The sequence below is a fragment of the Balaenoptera acutorostrata genome, chromosome 20 (assembly GCF_949987535.1).
Source record: "Balaenoptera acutorostrata chromosome 20, mBalAcu1.1, whole genome shotgun sequence".
Taxonomy (NCBI): Eukaryota; Metazoa; Chordata; class Mammalia; order Artiodactyla; family Balaenopteridae; genus Balaenoptera; species Balaenoptera acutorostrata.
This window is the reverse complement of record NC_080083.1, coordinates 50,873,108-50,895,540: the sequence shown is the minus strand read 5'-3', so window position 1 is coordinate 50,895,540 and position 22,433 is coordinate 50,873,108. Positions and strand designations below refer to the sequence as shown.

Sequence of the window (22,433 nt, the reverse complement as noted above, 5' to 3'; positions counted from 1 at the left end):
TCCGTCCACGTGGCCTGGGTGTTGGTGAGGGGTCCCCCAGCACTCAGGGTGGAGCAGAGAGAGGAGCCAGCGGGGCTTCAGGCTGGACCAGGTCTGTGGAGGGCGGCCGACCTGCTGACCTTCCATCAAAGGCGATAGAGCAGCCAAGGGGTGGAGAGGAGGGCGGCTTCGCTGGAGGTTCTGCAGCCTGTGCTGTGAGCTGTGAGCGTGTGTGTGGAGGGGCCGGGGCCTTGAGGTGAGGTGTCCAGTTCTGAATGCAGCGTTAAGGCTAAACTGATGCCAAGATGGGTCCAAATGAAGTCTCGGATTCCACAGTCATCGCCAAAGACAGAGGGAACCAAATCACTCATCTTGAACTTGAATTCGTGCTACCTTGAAATTGTTGGGGTGCTGCCTCATTCTGTGGGTGTGCTTGTCTGTGGAAGGAGCCCAGTAAGGTCACAGCCTTTCTTCCGTGGCTGGGAGGTGACTGAGACCCAGTATCCTTGGGTGTCCCTTAGTCCTGTCTACCTGGAGCCCTGAAAACTTAGAAGAAAGCTGGTCACTAGACAGAGATGCCAACCTCTAGCGGTGACAGGCTTCGCTGTGTCAGGGCAGCAAGTGCTGCCTGCAGAACGAGGGAGGCTGACAGGGAGAAATGTGGGGTTGTCGAGGGGCCCGCAGGCCAAGATCCGGGCCTGGAGAGGAGGGCGGGGGCTGTGATCAAGAAGGGAACTGCTGGAGGCTGAGCCAGGGGAGCCTGGGCACCCTGAAAGTCAGAGCCCAGGAGAAGAGGCGTCTCCCGCCCACCTCCAGCCCCCATGGCACCCCTGTCGGCAGAGCCCCAGGTTCCAGAAGACACCAGGGCGGTCAGGAGCTGGGCAGTACTGCTCCCTGCGCAGTCGGAGCGTGGGGGCCACTCAGGTTGGGGGGTCCGTCAGAGAAGGAAGGTGAGCAGCTAGGGTCCTTGTGCCCTTACCCTCCCTGTCTCCCCGTGCACTGGTGTTTACGGTAAAACCGGCCTGTGCGGTCCAGGGGAAGCCATGCTGATGTTTGAGAGGTGCGTACTGTGGGCCTGCACTTGGTGATGTCCTTCTGCAGCTTGGCTGGAACGAGGAGGAGAAGGATGTGAACCTGCCAAAGGAAATGGGGGCGCGGGAGGGGAGCGTGGAGAGGGCACATGCGTTCCCAGACGTGGGGCGAGGCTCTTAGCGGCCGTGTGTGGTGGACTTGCTGAGGGCATGGAGCGCAAGTGAGGGGCAGCAGGGGGCGCGTTTGTCCACGGCCCTGGGGTGGGATGTCCTCCGGGCTCCTGGGTGCGAGCACAGACCCTGTCTTTGGCCACCTTCAGCGACGGGGGAATCTGCAGGAGGATTTGGTGGGGGGCCCACCTCTCCGTCCAGACTCGCCCCTGCCCACCGGGGACTCAGGCCTGAGCGAGGGGTCCTGAGCCTCCACTCCTGGCTCCCAGAGAAACCTCAGGAGGGATTTGCTGGAACACAGCCCCCTCTGTCCGTTCTGTCCCTCCTTGCAGGGATGAGCTGTCTGGACAGAGCTGTGATGCTTGGGTATGCAGTGGCCGGACCAAGAAGATCTTGGGGTGTCAGGAGGCATCTGAACGTTGCCCAGGGGGCGGCAGGCTTGGGTGGTGGAGCAGAGGGCACCACCTCCTCCTGCAGCCACAGTGGCCTTTATCTGACGCGGCCTCAGGCTGGTCTGGGGTGGACTGGAGTCCAGCAGGAGTCAGCCCGGCGCGCGGTGGCCCCTTGGGTGGTGGGGGGCCGTCCCCTGCCCTGAGCTGTGCTGGGAGACTGATTGGCTTTTAGGTTCGCTTGGGAACCAAACCTCTGATCCTGACATTGTGTCCGTGACGAACACGCTGGGGTCCGTTGACAGTTTGGAGTCAGATCCCAAGTTCTTCATGTGTGGGGCTCCCTCGAGACGGTGTGGGAGGTTAGCAGTCTGTGGGTCCCTAGTCTACAGCTTGCTCAGAGTGGGGAAGGGCTCTGGGGACCCAGGCCTCAACACACCCTCCTATGGTTGGTGACAGCAAGGCATTCACTCCTTGGTCGAAAGTTTGTCATTTATGTCCTTTTAGAAAACTATTTGGGGACTTCCCTGGTGGCGCAGAGGTTAAGAATCCACCTGCCAATGCAGGGAACAAGGGTTCGAGTCCTGGTCTGGGAAGACCCCACATGCCGCAGAGCAGCTAAGCCCGTGCGCCACAACTACTGAGCCTGTGCTCTAGAGCCCACGAGCCACAACTACTGAAGCCCATGAGCCCTATAGCCCACACGCCACAACTGTTGAGCCCACGCACTCTAGGGACCATGCTGTGCAACAAGAGAAGCCACCGCAATGAGAAACCTGTGTACCACAATGAAGAGTAGCCCCTGCTCGCTGCAGCTAGAGAAAGCCCACACGCAGCAACGAAGACCCAACGCAGCCAAAAAAAAAACTATTTGTCTTGTTTTCAGATTTTCAAGTATTGTTACCAGAGAGTGGTATCAATAATAACTTGCAGACTTTGGGGCGGGGCCTGGACCTAGGCCGGGAGTGTGTCCCTGGGTGTGTTAAGGGAGGCTGTCCCCAACTCCCCAACCCCCTGTTTCAGAGTCTGGTCCTGGGTGTCGGCTGTCAGGCCCCCAATGGGACCTCCCAGTTATTGTCTTGTTCATTCTCCTGCCAGCTGTGGGGGGTGGGCTCTTGTCCAGGATTCATAGCCCAGGCAGGTGCCGGCCCTTCAGAGGGGACTCTGGGGTCCTTCTGGCCGCCGGGGCACGGGTTGAATGAAATTGGAAGCTTTAATTCTGCTGAAACCTGATGTGTTTTTATGGTGTGTGGTTTAAAGAAAGGGCTCTTACAACATTTTAAAGTTGAAATGCTTGAATTGTTAGGAAAAAAAATTTTAAGTGGTTCAAATAATTTTAGCACAGTGTCCAGCCTTGGAGAGGCAGTTAGTAAAGTGACCTGACTTGAAAGTCCTTGGTTGAGTTCGGTTAAGTGGCGTGTAGTTTTAGCTTTCAGTTTATATCATGCTTCTTTGTTCATAAAAGTAACATATGTGCATATGATTATCAAACTTTGAAAATGCCTTTACTCAATAAAATTATTTTTGTCTCCTTTTTTTCCATTTTATTTTTTCATTAGGGCACTTTCCCTCATGGGATTGATATTTTGACCACAGCTGACTACTTTACTGTTGGTAACAGATCTAACTGTTTCCTGGTTATAAGGTAAGTTTTAATATTCATCATAAAATATAATGTTTTCGTTGAGTCACAGATCAGTTTCCACCATTTGGTTTCTTCAGCCTGGAAGGTCCACTAAGAGTAAATTTTAATTCATGTGTGAAAAGTTAAAAAAGGAATTGAAAACTGTTTTGAAACTTTTGTTTCAGATTGATTGGACAGAGTGCATAGTGTATGATTCTGTTTACATAAAACTTTGCAAAATGCAAATGAATCCAAAGGGACAGTAGCAGGGCAGGGGTGGCCTGGAGAAGGGGGTGCAGGATCTGGTCCGGAGAAGGGTGCTCATTTTTTAAAGAGGTATGAAGAGTTTCAAGAACAGTGCTGTGGTGATTATTTTTCTCTTAAACCGGCCTGTTTCACTAGCTGTTTCGTTGAGAGCTTGGTCTTCTCCAGAGAACAGCCACAAGCCAAAACTGTGCATTGCTTTCTGTGTGGCCGCTGCTCCACTGGGGAGTTTCTCAGAATGAATTCTTAGATTGGTAGTGACTGTCCTTCTTCTTCTGTTTCAATAAGGTAGTGTTTCCCAAGTTGAAGTTATCTCTAGCTTGTTTATGAGATGAGCAAGAAAGAGGTATTTGAGAAATCAAGTCAAGGAATAAATATTTAACATCCCTAACTGCGGTTTGCAGAAATCACATCAAAACTTAATATAAGTAGGTAAGTAGTGGGGCAGTGAGTCCGCGTGTCTTAGTTAACTCATTGCAACACTAGTACAAGATGGGCATGATTTTATGAAGTGACTTATTTGCCTTAAATTGGGAGAGGAAACACGCCAGTGCTTTTTAAAATTGTTAACCATTATGGGTCTTAAGGGTAGATTCCCTGATACCCCTGCTGTGCAGACCATGCAGAAACTACATTTCTCCATAACCAGCATGGACAGATTTTTTTTTTTTTTTTTTTAATGTAGCATTTGGCCTCCTTCCCAGAAACAATCTTTGACCAAACACACTGTATTTTTAGTGTCCTTTCCACCTTTCCTCAACATTTAATGGTCTTCTGTGCCTTATATCAGTTCTTTCCTATTTTAATTCTGTTTCCTTTGATTGTTAATATCTGAACATATACTTTACATGGAGAATCTCTGACCTTTGCCTGAGTTTCATGGGTAAAAGAACTCGTAGTTTTTGGCCCTGGCGTCCTTGTCCTGTGGCTGAGGTCTCTGAGCTGGTCTGCGTTTCATAGATGGTCTGGCTCAGGGTCTGTCTTCCACAGAGGGTTCTGCACACTTCCGTGGGTGAGAGGCGGTCTGTGAGGAGGGGTCCAGCAGTCATGGGGAGCAGGGTCTGTGGCTGTACCCCATCACCACAGGGCGCTTGGGGGAGCTCTTCCCTTGCCCCAAGGCAGGGCTGACACCCAGGGTCCTGCTGTCAGCCTGGACGGCAGGGCAGAGGGAACTGTGCCCAGGGAGCCTGGTGTGGGGTAGGGGACAGTCCTGCAGGGAAGGGTCCAGAGTCAGCCTGGGGTGGTGGGGCTTCTGAGCCAAAGTGGGGCCTTGGGTTGTCTTGAGGTCAGGGAACCAGGTTTGACGGTCACATCTGCATTTTGAATATACCACTGTGACTGCGTTTTGGTAACTGGAAGCAAGGAGACAGTCAGGGCCCCCTTACAAGGTGGGGGATGATCAGAGGGTGGTCAGGGCCCCTCCCAAGTTGTGAGACATGGTCAGGGGACAGCTAGGGCACAGGGTTGGGTCCTCTGGCGAGAGTGGGTGTGGTCAGGAGAGTGGAGGTGTTGGGGTGCACCAGTGAGGGAGAAAACGCCTGTGGGTTTTGGGGAAGGTCCGGAGCTCAGATTCACTGAACATGCGGGGCTCACAGCACATCTGAGTGGACGCATGGGCCGATGTGTGGATGATTCTCCTGGAGACGGGAGTGTGTGACACACGGATGGGAATTGAAACACGTGGACGAAGACCATCAGGTGGGGGGGGGACCAGCATCGTCTTACCTCTACTTTTGACTCAGAGCTTTGTCACGGTGCTGGTGACACACAGGAAATTGCACGTATTTAACGTGTAGGTTCTGATCAGTGTTGACGGGCACAGATCTTTGTCACCACAATGCAGATAGAGACCCGTCTCCACAGGATTTCTGGGCGCCCCTTCTCCAGGCACCAGTCTGTTCCTGTCACTCTGGGTCGTTGGGTGAATGGAGTCGTGTGGTGTGGGCTCTGGGTGCTGTTCTGGCCGCCTGTGCTCTGCCTGCTCTCTCGGATTTGTCCTCCCTGCGTGAGTGCCCACGCGTTCCTAGTTCCCTCGTGTGATGAACCACGTTTTCCCCTGTGAGGGACGTCTAGGGGTTTCCAGGTTAGGGCTTCGATCACCTTCGTGTGCACGTCTGTCTGTGGGCAGGTGCTTTCCTTTATCTGGTTAAACACCTGGGAGTGAAGTGGCTGGATCCTGATTGTTTTAAGAAACTGCTGGATGGTTTTCCAGAGTGGCTGCATCATTTCACCCTGTCCTTGCTAGCCCTTGGTGTGGTCAGTGTTTTTAATCTTAGCCATTCTAATGGATGTGCAGGAGGAGCTCATTAATTTGTGTTTTCCTAATGACTAATGACATTGAGCATCTTTTCATGGGCTTATTTGACAGATCTTTTGCCTGTTTATCTATTGGGTTGGTTGTTTTCTTCTTACTGAGACTTTGAGAATTCTTCCTATGTTCTGGATACAAATCCTTTCTTAGGTCCATGATCTGCAGATGTTTTCTCCTGGTCCGTGGCTTGTTCTTTCAGCGTCCTGTGTATTCCTAAGACAAAACCCTTTGTTAAAAATCAGCTTTATTTTTGTTCTCCTATTTCATTACATATGATTTACATACAGTAAAATCCACTAATTTAAAATGTGGGTTTTGGCAGATGTGTAACCACTGCTGCAGTCAACACAGGGAATGTTTCTGTCGCTCCAGAAAGTTCCCTCATGCCCTGGCCCTGACAGCCTCTGAGCTGCCTTCTGTCACTGGAGTTGACCTTTTCTAGAACTTGTAGGACAGTCACGTGGTGTGCGGGCTCCTGTCACTGTATGTCATCGTTCATCCATGCTGCTCAGTAGCGGTCCACCGCGTGGGCTGCAGCCTGTCTCCCACTCACCAGCTGGTGGTCGTCCGAGCCCCTTGGCTTTGGATGTGTGCATGTGGGTGGTGCTTCCACTTGCCCAGCTGTTTTCTGCTGTGACATAACGAGCAGTCGTGAGCAATTTTTATTGGTTGGTCTTCTTGCAACTGTGAATTTCCTTAACAGATTGCTGGCACCACAACACTGTGCATCCTTCTAGAGAAGGATTTTCTCACATTTTGCTTTCTAGTAGTTTGCTTTCCAATCATTTTGCACGTTCCTGTCCCATGAGTTCTTCAAACCAAGGAAACCTCAGAGTGAACTTTCTCTCTTATTTCCTAACTCGGTGAACAGCATGCCATCCACATCATCAACTCAGTTTTGCTTCTCCTTCTCTCATTCCCCACGTCCGGTTGGTGACCTAGTTCTGTCACTCTTGCATCCCTAAGAGCCCTCAAACGTTCACTCTGCTTGTCCGGTCAGCTGTCACCGTAGCCCAGCTTTCACTGTCCTGTACACTTGCAGAGCCTCCACGACCCCACCCCCGTCACTTGTCTGAGTGCAGAACGGAGCGCTTTCTCTTTGTCACACCACCACCCTGCCTCCCGGCCCCCAGCAGGCCATGCATCCTCCTTGGCTCGCCTCCCCCAGTCCTCCGCCCTGTGGTGGACGCCCCTCTTGGTTTGCACTTGGCCGCCGTGCAGCCTGAGTGCTCAGTAAGTGCCGAGCGCTGTCTGGGCCGGCAGTGCCAGCAGTGCGTCTTCTCCAAGGTCAGCCGCTAGTTGGTGTCAAAGCTTGGACTAGAACTTAGGTGGCCGACCTCTGTCTGGTTTTTTCTTAGAGGCCACTGTTGCCTCTGCCTGCGTCTCTGGAAGCTTTGGAGGCTCAGGATGCTGGCCTGGGGTGGGTCTATCTGTGGGGTGGGCCAGGGGCCTGTAGGTTATGTGGGACCAGGAATTGTGTCTTGCCTCCATTTCTGACAGCTTCAGCAGCTTGTCTGCTGTCCTCACTTTTCTGTTTTCTTCTTCTGACTCTCTCCCAAGCGGTTTCATCATCTTTAGGGGGGCTCTCAATCCACCTCGCTGCTGGTGAAGCATCTGCTTTTCTCCCTGTCACGCCCAGAGCAAAGATTTTCCCTGATTCGACTCTCCCAGACCTCACACCCTGTAGCACACGCATGCCCGCCCAGCGCCCCTGTTCATGCTGTGCACATGCAGTGTGCCCTCACAGGACTTGGGTAAAATCCTGTTTCTCCCTTCTTGGCCTTCTGTGCCATCCGCTCTGTCTCTCAGCCTCCTTGTAACACGTGGGTGGTGGTGAGGTCCGTGGTGGGGTTATGTGGATGGTGTGGCAGGTTCAGACAATATTTGTAAGCAATTGGGTGTTTTAGAGGCATGAAGTATAAAAGTGCATATTTTGGAATAAGTGATACATGTTCACGGTATAAAATTCAGAAGGTGCAGGGGGTGTTTAGGGAAAAGCAGTGCATCTCACCTCTCCTTCCAGGCACCTGGTTCTACCCTGGGGGTCCCTGTTGGCCCCAGTTCCTTGTGTCTTCTAGAGAGATTGGGTTCATATCATGCCTGCGGGTGTGTCGACTTCCTTCTGTCCACGCTGAGCGGTGGCACACAGTACACAAGGTTGGAACCCCTGAAGTGCTCATCTTCAGAGGCTTGGTCAAGTACAGGCACACCTTGGGGATATTGTGGGTTCGGGGCCAGACCACCGTAATAAAGTGAGTATCACATTAAAGTGAGTTGCACGAATTTTTTGGTTTCCCAGTGCGTATGAGAGTTATCTTAACACTGTACTGTAGTCTGTTAGGTGTGCAATAGCATTATGTCTAAAAAAACAATGTACATGCCTTAATTTAAAAATGCTTTATTGCTCAGCAGTGCTAACCATCATCTGAGCCTTCAGCGAGTCACAGTAGTAACATGAGAGATCACTGTTCACAGATCACCATAACACATACAATAATAATATTGAAAAAGTTTGAAATGTTGCAAAAATTACCAGAATGTGACACAGACACAAAGCGAGCAAATGGTGCTGGAAAATGGTGCCGACGTGCTCGATGCAGTGTTGCCACAAACCTTCAATTTGTAAAATATGCAGCATCTGTGAAGCTCAGTAAAACGAGGTCTGCCTGCAGTAATAATGATGAGCTCTTAGCAGTAAGGAGGCAGCTCTGTGTGTACTGTTACATACAGCAGAACCTATACACCGTAGGCTGCCTGTGACGTCCTGCGTCTTGGAGAGCCTTCCATATCTGGACATGGAGTGTGACCTGTAGATCTCCCTTCCTGGCCCTTGGCTTCTGTCCAGTGTTTCACTGTTATAAACGATGTGAAGTGAATATTCTTGTATATATCACTTCTCACCTGTGTGGTTATATCTGAGTGAATTAACAGAAGTGGAATTGCTAGACCAAAGGGCATTACATTTTCAATTTCCTGGGCAGTGCCACTTGCTCTCTCTAGAGGCTGTGCCAAGACGCTGTCTGCAGCAGTGTCTCTGTACGCTTCTAGAGCCTTCCAGCAGCAGCTGTCAACCCCTCTGACTTTGGCAGTTTGACGGATGGACAGAAGTTTCCTTTCCATTTCCCATTGAATGAGGCTGAATGTTTGAGCTGCATCTTCTTTCTTTTCTATAAACTTTAATGATTTTCTACTAGGTGATGGCATTTTCTTATTGATTTGGAAGAACTCCATTATACAGAAGGCTCTTGTTTGTGATAGCAGTTGCAGATACTTTTGATTTTGTTTATGGTGTGTTTTTCCTGATAGTATTTTTCTCTTTTGGTTGAGTGTTTGAATGTACCAGTCTTTTCTTTTTTGGCTTCTGGGTTTCGAGTCATAATTAGAAAGGCCTGTCCCACTTGGAGATTATTTTTTTTTAATTCTCCTATGGTATTTTCAGGAGATGTAACTCTTACTTTTAAGGCATAATTATGCTCCACCAGCTGCCCTCGTATGAAGCGTACAGCTCAGTGAGTGCTGGCAGCACACACACCTGGGTGACCAGCGCCGTCGCTGAGATATGGAGGGCTCAGCACCTCGGCTCCAGGCGCCACCCGTAGCTCGCTGATGCCTTTTGTAGAATGTCACACGAGTGGAGTCAGAAAGGATGGCCCCCTGTGCCTGGCTCCTTTCTCAGCACAGTGGTTTCTGAGAGTCATGCTTGCTGTGTGTGTTGGTAGCTTGTTCCTCTTTGTTGCTGAGCTGTTTTGAGTCTGTGGCTGTTCTGCAGTTTATCTGTTAGTCCATCTGTTATAGACATTTAGGTTGTTTTGCGTTTTGGGCTCCGATGAATGAAGCTGCTAACATTTGTTTAGAAGTCTTTTTGTGGATGTATATATCTTCATTTCTTTTGGATACATACTTATAAGGGGATTTCTGTATATTTATAAGAAACTGCCGAACTTTTTTGGAAAGTGGTTGTACCATTTTACGTTTTCATAAGCAGTGTGTGAGTTCCTGTTCCTCATTCTCACCATCTCTGAATATTGTTTTTTCCAGCATGTCTATTGCCGGCTTTCCTGAATACACACAACCAATGATAGACCACCTGGTTACCATGAAGATAAACCATTGGGATGGGTAGGTTTTGTGTTTTTGTGTTTGCCTAATTAGCTTATCTGTCAAATAAGAATTCTTATTTTTTCCCAAAGGAGAGATTAAATTGAGCTCGTAAGCCTTGAGTATATTGTCTGATAGTAGATTTCTTTTTTTTTTTCAGTTTATATACATATATATTATATATATGTATATATATATTTTACCATTTAAACTTTTTATTTTATATTGGAGTATAGCTGATGAACAATGTTGTGATAGTGTCAGGTGCACAGCAAAGCGACTCGGCCATGCATAAACATGTATGCATTCTCCTCAGACTCCCCTCCCATCTAGGTAGATTTCATATTTTAAAGTAACTCCTGAGAAGTAACGTAAGTTCCAGTCTTCATGCCTGATGTGTTGGTTAATGGTCTGTCTCCCGTTTTACTTCTGGAGACCTCAGTGAAGTCTGCTGGGTGTGGAAACTTTCCCGTGTCATGGAGGGCGGGTGGCCTCCTGAGGGCGAGGACCTTAGGCTGTGGGATCTGCCTCATCTGCTCTGCGGCCAGGGCATCCCAGCTCGAGTCCGATCCACGTGGCCGCTTAGCCGTCTTCTCCATCCTTCCTGGAGCCAGGCAGGCCTGTAGCTTTTTCGTGATTACGAAGCAGCTTCAAGGTGTCTTAGCATTTCCAGCAGTTGAACGTGTCCCTTCAAAGGGGAGGGCCAGTGCCTAACCCAGAGCGGGTATCAGTGCTTCTGTCAGCACCTCTGGGAAGACAGCTTATTTTCTCGTGGGAGGCTCGGCGTGGCTGCCGGTGCTCAGGCCGTGGTCTGAGGGACACGAACGCCAAGTAGCTTCTTCAGGTTCTACGTCCAGAACCCCAGCTTACAGTGGGTGTTAGTTGCAGTCAATAGGACATTTAAAACCAAAATTGCAACTGTGTCATCCATGGTGTTAGACTAAACTTTTGAGCTATTGAAATCTCCAGCTGTTGTTGAAATGTTTATTTCTTCTTTCAGTTCTGTCAGGTTTCCTTCACATATTTAGGGTGGGACTCTCTGGTTAGGTGCAATTACATTTCTAACTTTTGTATCTTCCAGATGTATTGACCCTTTATTGTTATGAAATGCCCCTTTTTGTTTCACGTTAGATTTCTTGTCTTAAAGTGTAATTTGATATTATTACGGCTGAAGGGTCGGCAAGCTTTTTATTTAAAGGGCCAGAGAGTAAACATTTTAGGTCACTGTCCCATGTATTTTATTGTTTTTTTCTTTTCTAAGATTTATTATTTATTTATTTATTTATTTAATTTATTTTTGTCTGTGTCGGGTCTTAGTTGCGGCACGCAGGATCTTTGCTGAGGCATGCGGGATCTTTCGTTGGGGGGCGCGGGATCTTCGTTCTGGTGCGCAGGCTTCTCTCTAGTTGTGGTGTGCAGGTTTTCTCTTCTCTAGCTGTGGTGCACGAGCTCCAGGGCGCACGGCCTCTGTAGTTGTGGCATGCGTGTTCCAGGGCGAGTGCTCTGTAGTTTGCGGCATGTGGGCTCTCTAGTTGAGGTGCGCGAGCTCAGTAGTTGTGGCGCATGGGCTTAGTTGCCCCGCTGGCATGTGGGATCTTAGTTCCCTGACCAGGGATCGAACCCGCGTCCCCTGCATGGCAAGGTGGATTCTTCACCACTGGACCACCAGGGAAGTCCCCTTTTCTTTTTAAACCCTTTAAAAATGTGAAAACCATTAGAAGCTGGGGCCTTACAAAAAGAGGCCTCTCACAGCCACTATTGTCCTGCACCCTTGTCTGTGTGTCAGGGGGATGGCAGATGGTCCTGCCTTTACGTCCAGCCTGACAGCGTCTGCCTTTTGTTTGAGGGCTTCAGTCCTTTCACATCTGAAGTGGTTATCAATTTATACCTGTCATTTTGCTATTTGGTTTCTATTTTTTTCTTTTTTTTGGTGTTGTTAATTTTATTTAAAACATTATTTGTGGAAATACTATGTTTAGTATAAGCTCTAAAAACCTGAAGTTTCCAGGATGCATGAATCACAGAATGGAGGGGAAATTGCAGTCAGATTTGAAGGTCCTCACGATAACGCCTGCTCACATTTTCTCAAATGTTGGGATTCACAGAGCATGATTATGACCTAATTTTCTTATGATTCTTCAGAGATGGAGATATTTCTGCCTTTCTCTGTTTTTGGCCTGGATTACATCCATGAGGAGATATCAGCTAAAAGTTCATAAATAGGGTCTATTCAATTTCCTGTGAATACATGGCTTGTGGAAAATGGGGAGCCTTAGAGAATTCTTTACAGACATTCTTTAGTGGTGTATTTATACCTTCACTAGTATAGGTATTCTATTATACTTTTAATAGTATACACTTTTGAGAAGTATTATCCATTGTTTTGGGTTTCTTTTTAAACATTTTCTGATAAACAACAAACTCCTACAGTATAGCACAGGGAACTATATTTAATATCCTGTGATAAACCATAATGGGAAAGAATGTGGAAAAGAATATATATGTATAACTGAATCACTCTGCTGTACAGAAATTAACACATTGTAAATCAACTATAATTCAATAAAATTTAGAAAAAAATTTCTGATACTTAGACGTACTCACCCCAAATAATTTATGTATCAAAATAAACATAATTAAAAATTTTTTGACTGTGGTAAAATACATGTAATATTTATCTTAATCATTTTTAGTGTAGAGTTCAGTTAAGTACATTCCCCTTGCTGTACAGCCAACTTTTTCATCTTGCAAAACTGAAACTCTGTCCCGGTTAATCATCGACTCTTCCTCCTCGTGGCAGCCCCCATTCTCCTGTCTGTCTCTATGAATGTAACTCCTCTAGGAATCTCATATGGAATCCTACAGGATTTGTCCTTCTGTGACTGGCTGATTCCACTCAACATACTGTCCTCCAAGGTTCATCCGTGTTGTAGCATGTGTCAGAATTTCCTTCCTTTTTAAGGCTGAACAATATTCGATTGTATATACATGCCACATCTTCTTTATCCATTCATCCGTCCATGGATACTTGGATTGCTTCCACATTTTAGCTATTGTGAGTAATGCTGCTATGAATATGGGTGTATAAATATCTCTTTGAGACCCTGCTTTCAGTTTTTTGGGTATATACCCAGAAGTGGGATTGTGAGCTTAAATAGTAATTCTGTTTTTAATCTTAAAAGCCATACTGTTTTTCATAATGGCTGTACCATTTAACATTCCCACCAGCAATGCACAAGGATTCCAATTTCTGCAAATCCTCACCAGTACTTGTTATTTTCTTTCTTCCTTTCTTTCTTTTTTTTTTTAAATAGTGTCGATCTTAATGGGTGTGGGGTGTGAGATGGTATTTCATTGTGGTTTTGATTTGCATTTCCCTAATGATTAGTGACGTTGAGCATCTTTTCATATGCTTGTTGGCTATTTGTATATCATCTTTGGAGAAATAGTTCAAGTCCTTTGCCCATTTTAAAATGCAGTTTCTTAGTTTTCGTTGTTGTTGTTGGGTTGTAAGAGTTCTTTATATATTCTGGATGTTAGTCCCTTATCAGATACATGATTTGCAAATATTTCCTCCCATTCTGTAGGTTGCCTTCTCACTCTGTTGACTGTATCCTTTGATATGCGGAAGTTTAAAATTTTAATGTAGTCCAATTTACCTATTATCAATGTATATAGTTTTACTTTTGCCTGAGCTTTCGGTGTCACATCCAAGAAAACATTACCAAATCTAATGTCATGAAACTTTTCCCCTTTGTTTTCTTCTAAGAGTTTTATAGTTTGAGGTCTGACATTTAGATGGTAAATATAATATTTTTAAATACAGAAGGCTTATCCTCGAAGTGCACTAATTTGAGGGTAAGTGTAACTAAGCCTGTTAGAATAGCTACCTCCTTGGCAACTGTGGGACTTTCTCTGCTCTGAGACCTGATCACTCAGCCTTCAGAAGTGGCTTCCTGAATGGGCTTTTAGCACATGAGACCTCCCTGCCTTGAAGAGCTGGCTGTTTTCTGTTGGAAGCAGAGCCCTAAGCTGGTCTGGGGGCGTCGAGAGGCCCGGGCGTACACAATAGGGGAAGGATCTCCTGCCCCAGCATCCACTTTCATCCTCCAAGTGCTTCTCTCTGGTGCTTGTGTACTTGGAACGTATAATGATCAAACTGCAGATGCCCCCTTTTGCGTGTTTCTTCTTTAATGTCGTTATCATGTTCTGCCTTGTTCTGTAGTCCTCCTAATTATTATTTTAAGGAAGTGACTACTTCCTGTTCTGTCTGGAGGTCTTGGCAGTGCCCTCCTGACTTTTAGTGCCGGGATGGGGCTAGGGGGGCGTGGGGGAGGGTGTCAGCTTCACAAGTCACCCTCAAGGTTTGATCAGACCTGTCTGGCCCCTGGCGGGTTCAGGAGGGAACTCGGCTTCATTAACCCGTCCTGGGGTCATCCTTCTGTTCTGTGTGTTGAGAATATAACAAATGTGCGTTGATTGGAAATGTTTGCACTGATGTGATGTATGCCTCCTGTTTATTAGCTTGAGCCTCACGAGCTTCCCTCATTTAGCCCTCGATCTTCCCAGTGGTGGTTTCACAGGCTCCCCAGTACTCGCGTCCTCTGCGTCCCTTGGGGTGCAGGAGGTTGGAGACATACTTTGCCATCCAGCGCCGTGCAGATGGCAGCTGTATCCTGACAGGGACTTGCATGTAGTGCCTCTTCTTGGTGAAGTCTCTCTCCCTCATTTGTTATGAGCAGAGGTTCTTATTTGCTTGTTAGTTTGTGTTTGTTTTCATAGTGTTTGACTAAGTGGTCAGTTGACAGCTCACGTGCACTGTCCTCTCTGTAATTGAATAAAGCCAGAATCCTAGAAATGAAGGACTAACAGTGTTCTCTGCCCCATCCTCCAGGGCCATCAGGGAGCTGTCGGCCAAGGCACTGCGGAACCTGGCTCAGCGAGCACCTGAGCACAGCGCCCGTCATGGTAGGTGTTCCTCCTCACACTTGCACATGCAAGTGCATGTGCACTCACACTTGCACATGCGTGTGCACCACGGACACATGCACAAACACGCAGCAGGAAGCCCCGGAGGCCCCCTCACTGATTTCAAGGCCTGGGGGTTTCTCTCTTGCTGAGAAGGGCTTGAAGAACTGGTCTCTGCTTCGTCAGGGACAGATCACAAACCAGGTGCCATGGCCTCTGGGAGCGCAGGTGCTGTGAGCACGGAGGTGTGTGTGTCCCCAGGAGCCGCAGGATTCCTGCGCCATCCCAGCAGGAATCGATGGATCTGCTGTACACTGTGTGTTTCAGAACTAGCCTTAAAACAACAAGTGAAGTAACTCATAATATAACATATTAAACAGTGAGCTGCTTCCCTGGGGCTGCAGTGGATTTGCTGACTTCCTGGGCCAGGCCTGAGCGCACTTTACTCAAGAACAGAACAGCCAGTCTGAATTGGTGACATGCCCTTATCATTAAGGAAAGAACCCGTATATGTTCCATCATGTTTTTTCTACTTGGAATAAGTGGGCGTCTGATTTTAATTTAGGGAACAATACACAAATTTCTCCACATTATACTTATTCCCACTGACATTTATTAGAGAAGTAACTGTTGGTTGGATCATGTTTCTTCATTTGGAGTTACTGGTTTTAATCACACACTCTGGGATTTTAAATGAAGATTTGGGGCCTGTTAGCTCCGAAGGGCCCTTTCAGCTTCATGGTCTGTTAATTAAGCTTAATGTCAGGAATCTCACCTGGTGTTTACTTTCCTTTTATGATAATCCTGCTGCTTGAATGAAGGGGACACTTTCTTCCCAGTTCAAGAGTGCTGACCATCCCAGGATAAGGGATTTCCCTGATTCTTAAACACTGACCGCTACCAGCTGCCACGTCTGAGCGCCTGTGTGGGCTCTCTCCTGGCAAGGACGCTGTCGGCTTCCATGGCCTGTGCCCGGCTGTGACTGTGGTTCCCCCTGGCTGGTGGGGCTGGTGGGGCAGAGCCGCTGTGGGTGCGGCTCCTTGTCTGCGCTCCCTGCCAGGCTTCAAGGACTCTCTGACTTTGCTTTCTGTCCCCAGAGCACAGGCTTGGGGGCTTCCTCTGCTCTGAGCAGGAGAGGGCGAGCTCCAGGCTGAGGCACCGTGTGTTGGCTGTAGGGTCCTGCAGCCCGGCCTCTGTCCTCCCTGCCCCCCAGGCAGAGCCCTGGCAGCCCCTGAACAGCAGGAAAGACCTGGAAAACAGTCTGTTTTCCTTCTTCCCTGCTGTCTGTTCTCACCCTGGGTCACCACCCTGTGTCCGGAGCCCTGAAGAGCATGTGCTGTTTGGGGGCAAGTGTCATCCTCGTTCACATTCCTGCTCGCTGCCCTTGTGTCTGCTGACGAAGTTTGGCATGTCAGAGACTTTAGTTTAGCCTTGGTTGTGAGGTAATGATCCTGACAGAGATAACTGAGTGGGTTTGTTTCTCCCCTGGATCCTGAATCCTCGCGTCTGTCACCCTGTGTGCATCTCCCATGTGTCCTTTGCAGTTTTCCCACGTCTGCTGTCGATGACACAGAGTCCAGACCTACACACTCGGCACGGGGCTGTGCTCGCCTGCGCAGAGGTCAGCCACAGCCTGTACACACTGGCCGTGCAGCAGGGCAGGTAGGAGCTGGGTCACAGCTGGGGCCCTGTCCACGCGCCCCTTCCTTTGTACCGGCGGCATGGTCTCCAGGGGCCTGTGCTCCTGATGACGTCTGTCCGTGGTCCCCTGTCCTCTCTGGGGGACCCCACCTCTCTGGGCTTCTCCTGTCACCTCGCTCTTTCTGAGGTAAACAGATTGTAAAAGCAAAGACACGTTTTCAGAGCTTTTGTTGAGTAGCTCATATATTCAGTATTCTTTGTTCATTTATCACTTTCGATAATTTAAAATACCAGAGAATATAAATTTAAAAGTGTCTACCAGGAGCCTTTTCTGCTGGCTCAGTTGGTATAAATAACAATAGACACGCAGTGTGGGGTTGCTGAGAAGGTCCGAATGTTGAGAATGTTTTGTGAAGCAGCTGCTTCGTCTTCCTACTTGACTTTCCAACTGATTTTTCCTCAAAGGCAAAAGCTCACAGCACACTGTGATGTCTGTGCTGTGGTTCTTGGACTCCAGCTTGGGGAAAACTGTATTTTAAGTCGCTTCCTGTCCTTCGAGGTGATTTCCTGGGGACACAATGATAGCAGGTCCGAGTTGACCCTGCTCCTCTCCCCACAGTCCGTTTGAAGGACATCTGCGAGGGGGTGAAATGGCACCTGTGGGCTTGGCCGAGGACCTGGCGTTTATGGAATCCTCTCCTGGTGCAGCTGTGCAGGACTCACCTAATCCCCTGGCAGTGCGTGTGACAACACGTGTCCCCCCAGGGAAGGCCAGAGAGACCGGCCCCCGGGGGTTTTTTGGGGGCTGGTCGTGTGGGTTCTCTACCTGCCATGAACCCAAATCCCAGACTCCCAGAAGAAATCAGGTTTCAGCATAAGCCACGTGGTTTGTGCAAACAGTCTGGGCAGTTAGGGAATGGGGAGAGCCCTCCCGAAATCCAGGTTTCTGGGTGCCGAGCAGGCCTGTCCAGAGCGGCAGTGAGGCCGCTGGCTGCAGGGCCCTGACCGCAGCCTCAGCCGCTGTACTCTTTTCCAAAGCAAGTCACGGGGCACCTGGGAGCTGGGCTGCTCCCCGTCCCGGGGCCTCAGATGCTTCCCGAACCTGGGGTCCCCGCTCTCAAGCAGGCGCCTCGTCACAGCCCTGTCTCTATTGTCTGCTAACCGCGGACTGAGAAGGTCTTCCGTCTGCCCCCTTGAGTTGGTGGATGTACCTTCAGGGATGCCCCTGCAGGTGCTCGCGGGCTGGGAGCTGGCGGGGCGCCAGGCCTGCATGCGTGTCTCCCTGATGCTCTCCCAGGACCTCACACGTTGTGTTTGAACTCCCGCAGACCCGTCTCGGACTTCCTAGACGAGAAGGCCGTGCAGGGCCTGAAGCAGATCCACCAGCAGGTCAGTGTGCAGCCTCTGGGGCCACCCCTCTTCTAGGTCTCCTGGGACCTGGCGCCTGCCTGCCCCCAAGCCCTCTCTGCTCCTGAGCCCCAAGTGAAGCCCCGAGGGTCAGTCCTGGGGCTATGGTGCAAACCCTTGGGGTGAGCTCGGGCTCTTCTGTGTGGCCAAGTGTCCTCCGCTGGACATTGCAGAGCACCCGCCTTTCATCTAGTCCTGCTGTGCAGCCTGGCCACCCTCCTCGCTCGGGGCGCGTCCTCACGCAAGGGCGGGTGGGCAGTGGCACACAGAACAAGCACGAAGGCCTTGCACCCCCAATTGTGCCTCCACGGTGGGGGAACCCCGAGTCTGAAGTCACACCCAGGGTTTGTGTATGCACTTCTCTGGGGAGGAGGTGTGTGCATTTTTCTGGGTTTTTGAGATTCTCAAAGGCTTCTGTGAGTCAAAATTGGTGAAGTATGAACTGTAGGTCTTAATGTTATAGGATAACCTGGAAGTCACTCTTGAGATGTTAAACGGCTTTACTGTTTGTTGTTCTGAGTAGAGTTTTGTTTTCTTTAAGATTTAGCTCTTTATGTAATTAATTCACCATTTTGACGTCTTTCCTTCCTCATCCTGTTGGTGCCGTTAACTTTCTTTTCCATTTTGGCAAAACCGTACCATCTGTTTAGGTGCATTTCTCACCTTTAGAGTGGAGTCTGGTGCTCACCTGACACTGTCAAGCCGGGCTGACGCCGTGTGACGCAGGAGGCGGTTCAGTGCGGGGACCGTCCCCCGTCCTCGGCTTCCTTTTTCTGTAGAGCCTGGGTAATAGTGGAACCTACTTGCTTGAGTTTCTGTGAGAATTAAAGAATGCGTTCGGAGGGTTGAGTGGAGTTTCTGGCACAGCATGAACATTCAGTGAGTGGTGGCTGGGTTGGTAGTTAGTGGTGATGCTGTGAATTGCTTCTCTGAGTTCCTTGCAAGGAGAAGGACCATTAGGATTAGTTTACTGCCTGAGGGGCTGTCAGGGGGGCAGGTCCGGGTATCTAGGTCCCCCTCACTGGCTGGCAACCCTCTTCCTCCCCTCTCTGACGCTTGGTTTCTCTTCCAGGTGAGGGAAGGAGGGATCTGGGCTGTTGTGAGGATTAAATGTGGTAATGCACGGTGGGTCTTAGTGAGGGAGGGGCTTGTTAGTGAGGTGCTCTTGGAGAGTGGAGTGGGCTCCGTCAGCCCCTCCTGGGAAACGCCCACCTGTGTGTTTCTTTTTGTTATCCTTTTGATGCTTGTTATATACCTGCTGTGTTATTTTTTAAATCCTAGTAATTTAAATAACTAAGTAACTTTCAATTCTTTATTTTTAGCTTTACGATCGTCAGTTATACAGGTAAGCTTTACACACCTCAAGTTTTATGTTTTGTGAAGAAAATATTGGGCCCCTAGTCATGGGTGTCTCCCGAGTGGTCCTGGCCAAGTTGTCTGTGCTTATCCTGTTTGAGGGGGTGAAGAGCCGTGAAAGGCCTGGTTGGATTCTGAGCTTCACTGATGATGTGGTGAGAAGCTTGCTCATTTGACTGTGGAGTCTGACGGGGCTGGTGGCTGTGGACCGTCCACCTGCAGCAGCGGCACCGCCTGGATCTGCCTTCTGCCCTTTGCGGTGGGTCCCCTCCGCCCTGGTGGCTAGGGTCTGCCCTCTGAATGTCATGCGGATAGAACCATTCTGTGGAGCCTTGGGGTCTGGTCTTTGTCACCAAGCGTGCTGTTTCTGAGATTCACTGTGTGGTTGGTGTACAGTGGTGTGTTCTTTTGTAGTGCTGTGTGGTGGTCGGTGGTGTGTGTGCTTGGTGTGGTTATCTGCTCGCCAGGTGATGGGCATCTGGTTGTTCCAGCTTTGGCTTCTTCGGGATAAAGGTTTTGTGAGCATTGGTGTACGAGTCTTGGTGTGGATGTGTTGCTGGGTCATGCGGTGCAGTGTGTCTAAGGTGTCCTCATCAGCGCTGGGCGTGGGCAGCCTTAAGCTGGGGCTGATCCTTGGGTGTGGGGTAGCTCACCACCACTTTAGTTTGCACACCTGGGGCCTGGTGACCTTGACACCTCCTGTGTGGACTGGCTGTCCTCCCTCTTCTGTGAAGTGACTGTTCACATCTTTTGCTCATAAAAAAAAATCTCATGCTCTGTCGTCTTCTTACCAAGCTGTCAGCACTCTCGTCATGTTCTGGACATGAGCTCTTTGTAGACAGGTGATTTGCCAGAATTTTCTCCCAGTCTGTGGCTTGCATCTCGTTTTTCTTGTGTTTTAATGTAAAACGGTGCAGGGCAGTGGACGTCAGCCTGTTCTTGTTTGAGCTGTTCTCATTTTGGCTGCTCTCCCTGCCTCCAGCTTTCCTGGCAGCCCAGGGCCTGCTGTGACCTCCCCGTCCAGGGTGGCTGGGGCCACACGGGGGCTTCTCTCAGAGGTCGCTTCGGTGACCTCACAGTTAGCTGGCGTCACCCTCTGCTGATTTGGAGGCCAGTGAGGCCAGTGTAGGAAGATAATGCACGTGGCCTCTGGTGCAACAGAGGCCCTCTGGGTGGGACGGGCCTGGGTGGGTGCCTCAGCAGCGTTTGTTCATGAAGTGTGACTCCCACACAGGTCTTGGCCAGAGGCCCTGGCAGTGACCACAGAAGGGGGGGTCACATGGCCCTGCAGGACCAGGCCAGAAGGCTCTTGCTGGGGCTTGAATGTGAGGTGTCCAGTCCTTCTGACCTTGTAGATCCAGCTTAGCCCCATTATTTCCTTGGACTATTTTCTTATTGAGAGTTTGGGGGTCACCAAGACCACCTTCAGGCTCAGTGACTTGCTGGTAGAAGGACTCAGAACTCAGCAGAGCCATTATGCTTGTGGTTATGGCTTATTGCAGCAAAAGGATACAGATTAAAATCAGCAACATAAAAGGCCCACAGGACAGAGTCCAGGATAGACCAGGCACCAGCTTCCTGGGTCCCTTCCCTGTGGAGTCACGCTGAATCCTCCCTGTGGCCACTCGTGACACATGCACAGCTATTGCCACCCAGGGAGGGTTTCCACCACCCCCACCTCCCCCCGCCTCCGGGCCTTGGCGTCCAGGGTTTCCACTGGGTTGAGCTGATTCCCTGTGACCTGAGGCCCCACCATAGATGGCACCAGTGTAGACCTTTCAGCAGGGCCCCCGGCCCAGGTAAACAGAGGATCCTGTCAGGCAGAACCTTCTAGGGACTGGGAGGTGACCTCCCACATCTGGGACAAAGCGCCAGACCCATCCTTCCTTGGCCCTCACCTCCAGGAAGCGGCCTTGGCTGTGGAAATAAATCCTCTGTTCTTGAAGGGACCCCTTAGGTCTGCCTAGTGCTAGAGCCATGTGTCCCATGTGCCCTGCATATCCCCCCGCACCGGCAAAAGGATCGGAGCATCCCGTAGGTTCTGACAAGCGGACGGGGCTGCCCCGTGACACCCTGGGGTGGTCAGTGCTGGCTGGCTGTGCGGGATTGTGCTGGGAGGACCTCTGCGTGCACTGGGAGCTCTGAGCGCTCGCTGTGTCCAGCAGGTTGGAAGGAAAATTCCCTGTTGGGGAGGAGCAGGGGGGTGAGGACTCCTGGCCAGGCCGCCTGGTGCTCCTATCTCACTGGGAATGCCTGAACTCTCAAACCCATCAAGTGCTTCCCGTCAGCAGGCCTGGAGTGCTCTGGGGAGCCCTCGGTGAATATCCTGTGACACGTGAGTTCATGGCAGCCTCATTGCTTGTGATGGCCACCTCCTAGTCCCTGCATGTCACCTGGCAGTGTCAGGCCCTCCTGCAGGAGTGGTGACAGGCCTTCATTTGCAGAACAGAAGCGTGAAAGTCTTAATCTTAAAGAAATGTGAACTGTGGGTAAATGGAAATGGCAGCTCACGTAGTTGAGGGAGATGGATCTTGATCTTGGAGGGATATGTGAGATGCATGTGGGATTTGCACCAGCCCCATGCTCTGGTCCCCTGGAGGGTGTGCTCCTGCCCCTCTGTGAGTGAAGCAGTCAGCCCTCGGGAGGCCGCCCGGTGTCCTGGGAGCCGTGGCCGTGTGGCCCCAGGGGTGCCCGGTCCCCTTGGTCTCGTTGGGGCCTCCCGTCGCTTTCTCAGCGATCTGAATGACCTTGGGAACTGTGTTCTCTTTGGCAGACTGTGCTCAGAAGTCTTCCTGGGAGAGGGCATAGCAAGGACTGATTTTCTCTAACCCCCAACAGTTTATCTTGAGGGATTATGGGTCTAAATAAAATTAGTGCAGTGAATACCTGTTCACCTTTCCCCCATTATTAATAACATTTTGACTGTTTGTTTTATCTCAGCTAGTGTGTGTGTGTCTCTCTCTTTATATGTGTATCGTTTCTCTTTATGGAAAGTAAGTTGCGGGCATGTTGCTTCCTCTTTAAAACCTGAGAAAGCATCAGGGAAGAGCAGAGACTTTGTCCTGTGTAACCATGTACAACCAGTGTCCCCACCACACCCAGGAGAGTCGGTGTGACCTCAGTGACCTGTGAGCGCAGGTTCCTTCAGGTCATCTTCAAATGCTCTCCGTAGTCTTTCCCCTTTGAGCTGGGAC

General features: G+C 49.8%; 1 protein-coding gene across 1 annotated transcript in view; it reads left to right on the top strand.

Moving 5' to 3' along the window:
* The window catches only part of TBCD (tubulin folding cofactor D), a 175,908-nt gene that overhangs the window by 114,884 nt on the left and 38,591 nt on the right, over nucleotides 1-22,433 (top strand). Inside the window, exons 17-22 of the mRNA XM_007185929.2 lie at nucleotides 3,130-3,215; nucleotides 9,808-9,888; nucleotides 14,762-14,835; nucleotides 16,380-16,497; nucleotides 17,805-17,865; nucleotides 19,206-19,228. Of these exons, the coding sequence (XP_007185991.2) occupies nucleotides 3,130-3,215; nucleotides 9,808-9,888; nucleotides 14,762-14,835; nucleotides 16,380-16,497; nucleotides 17,805-17,865; nucleotides 19,206-19,228 (443 nt within the window). The remainder of the gene's footprint in view (nucleotides 1-3,129; nucleotides 3,216-9,807; nucleotides 9,889-14,761; nucleotides 14,836-16,379; nucleotides 16,498-17,804; nucleotides 17,866-19,205; nucleotides 19,229-22,433) is intronic.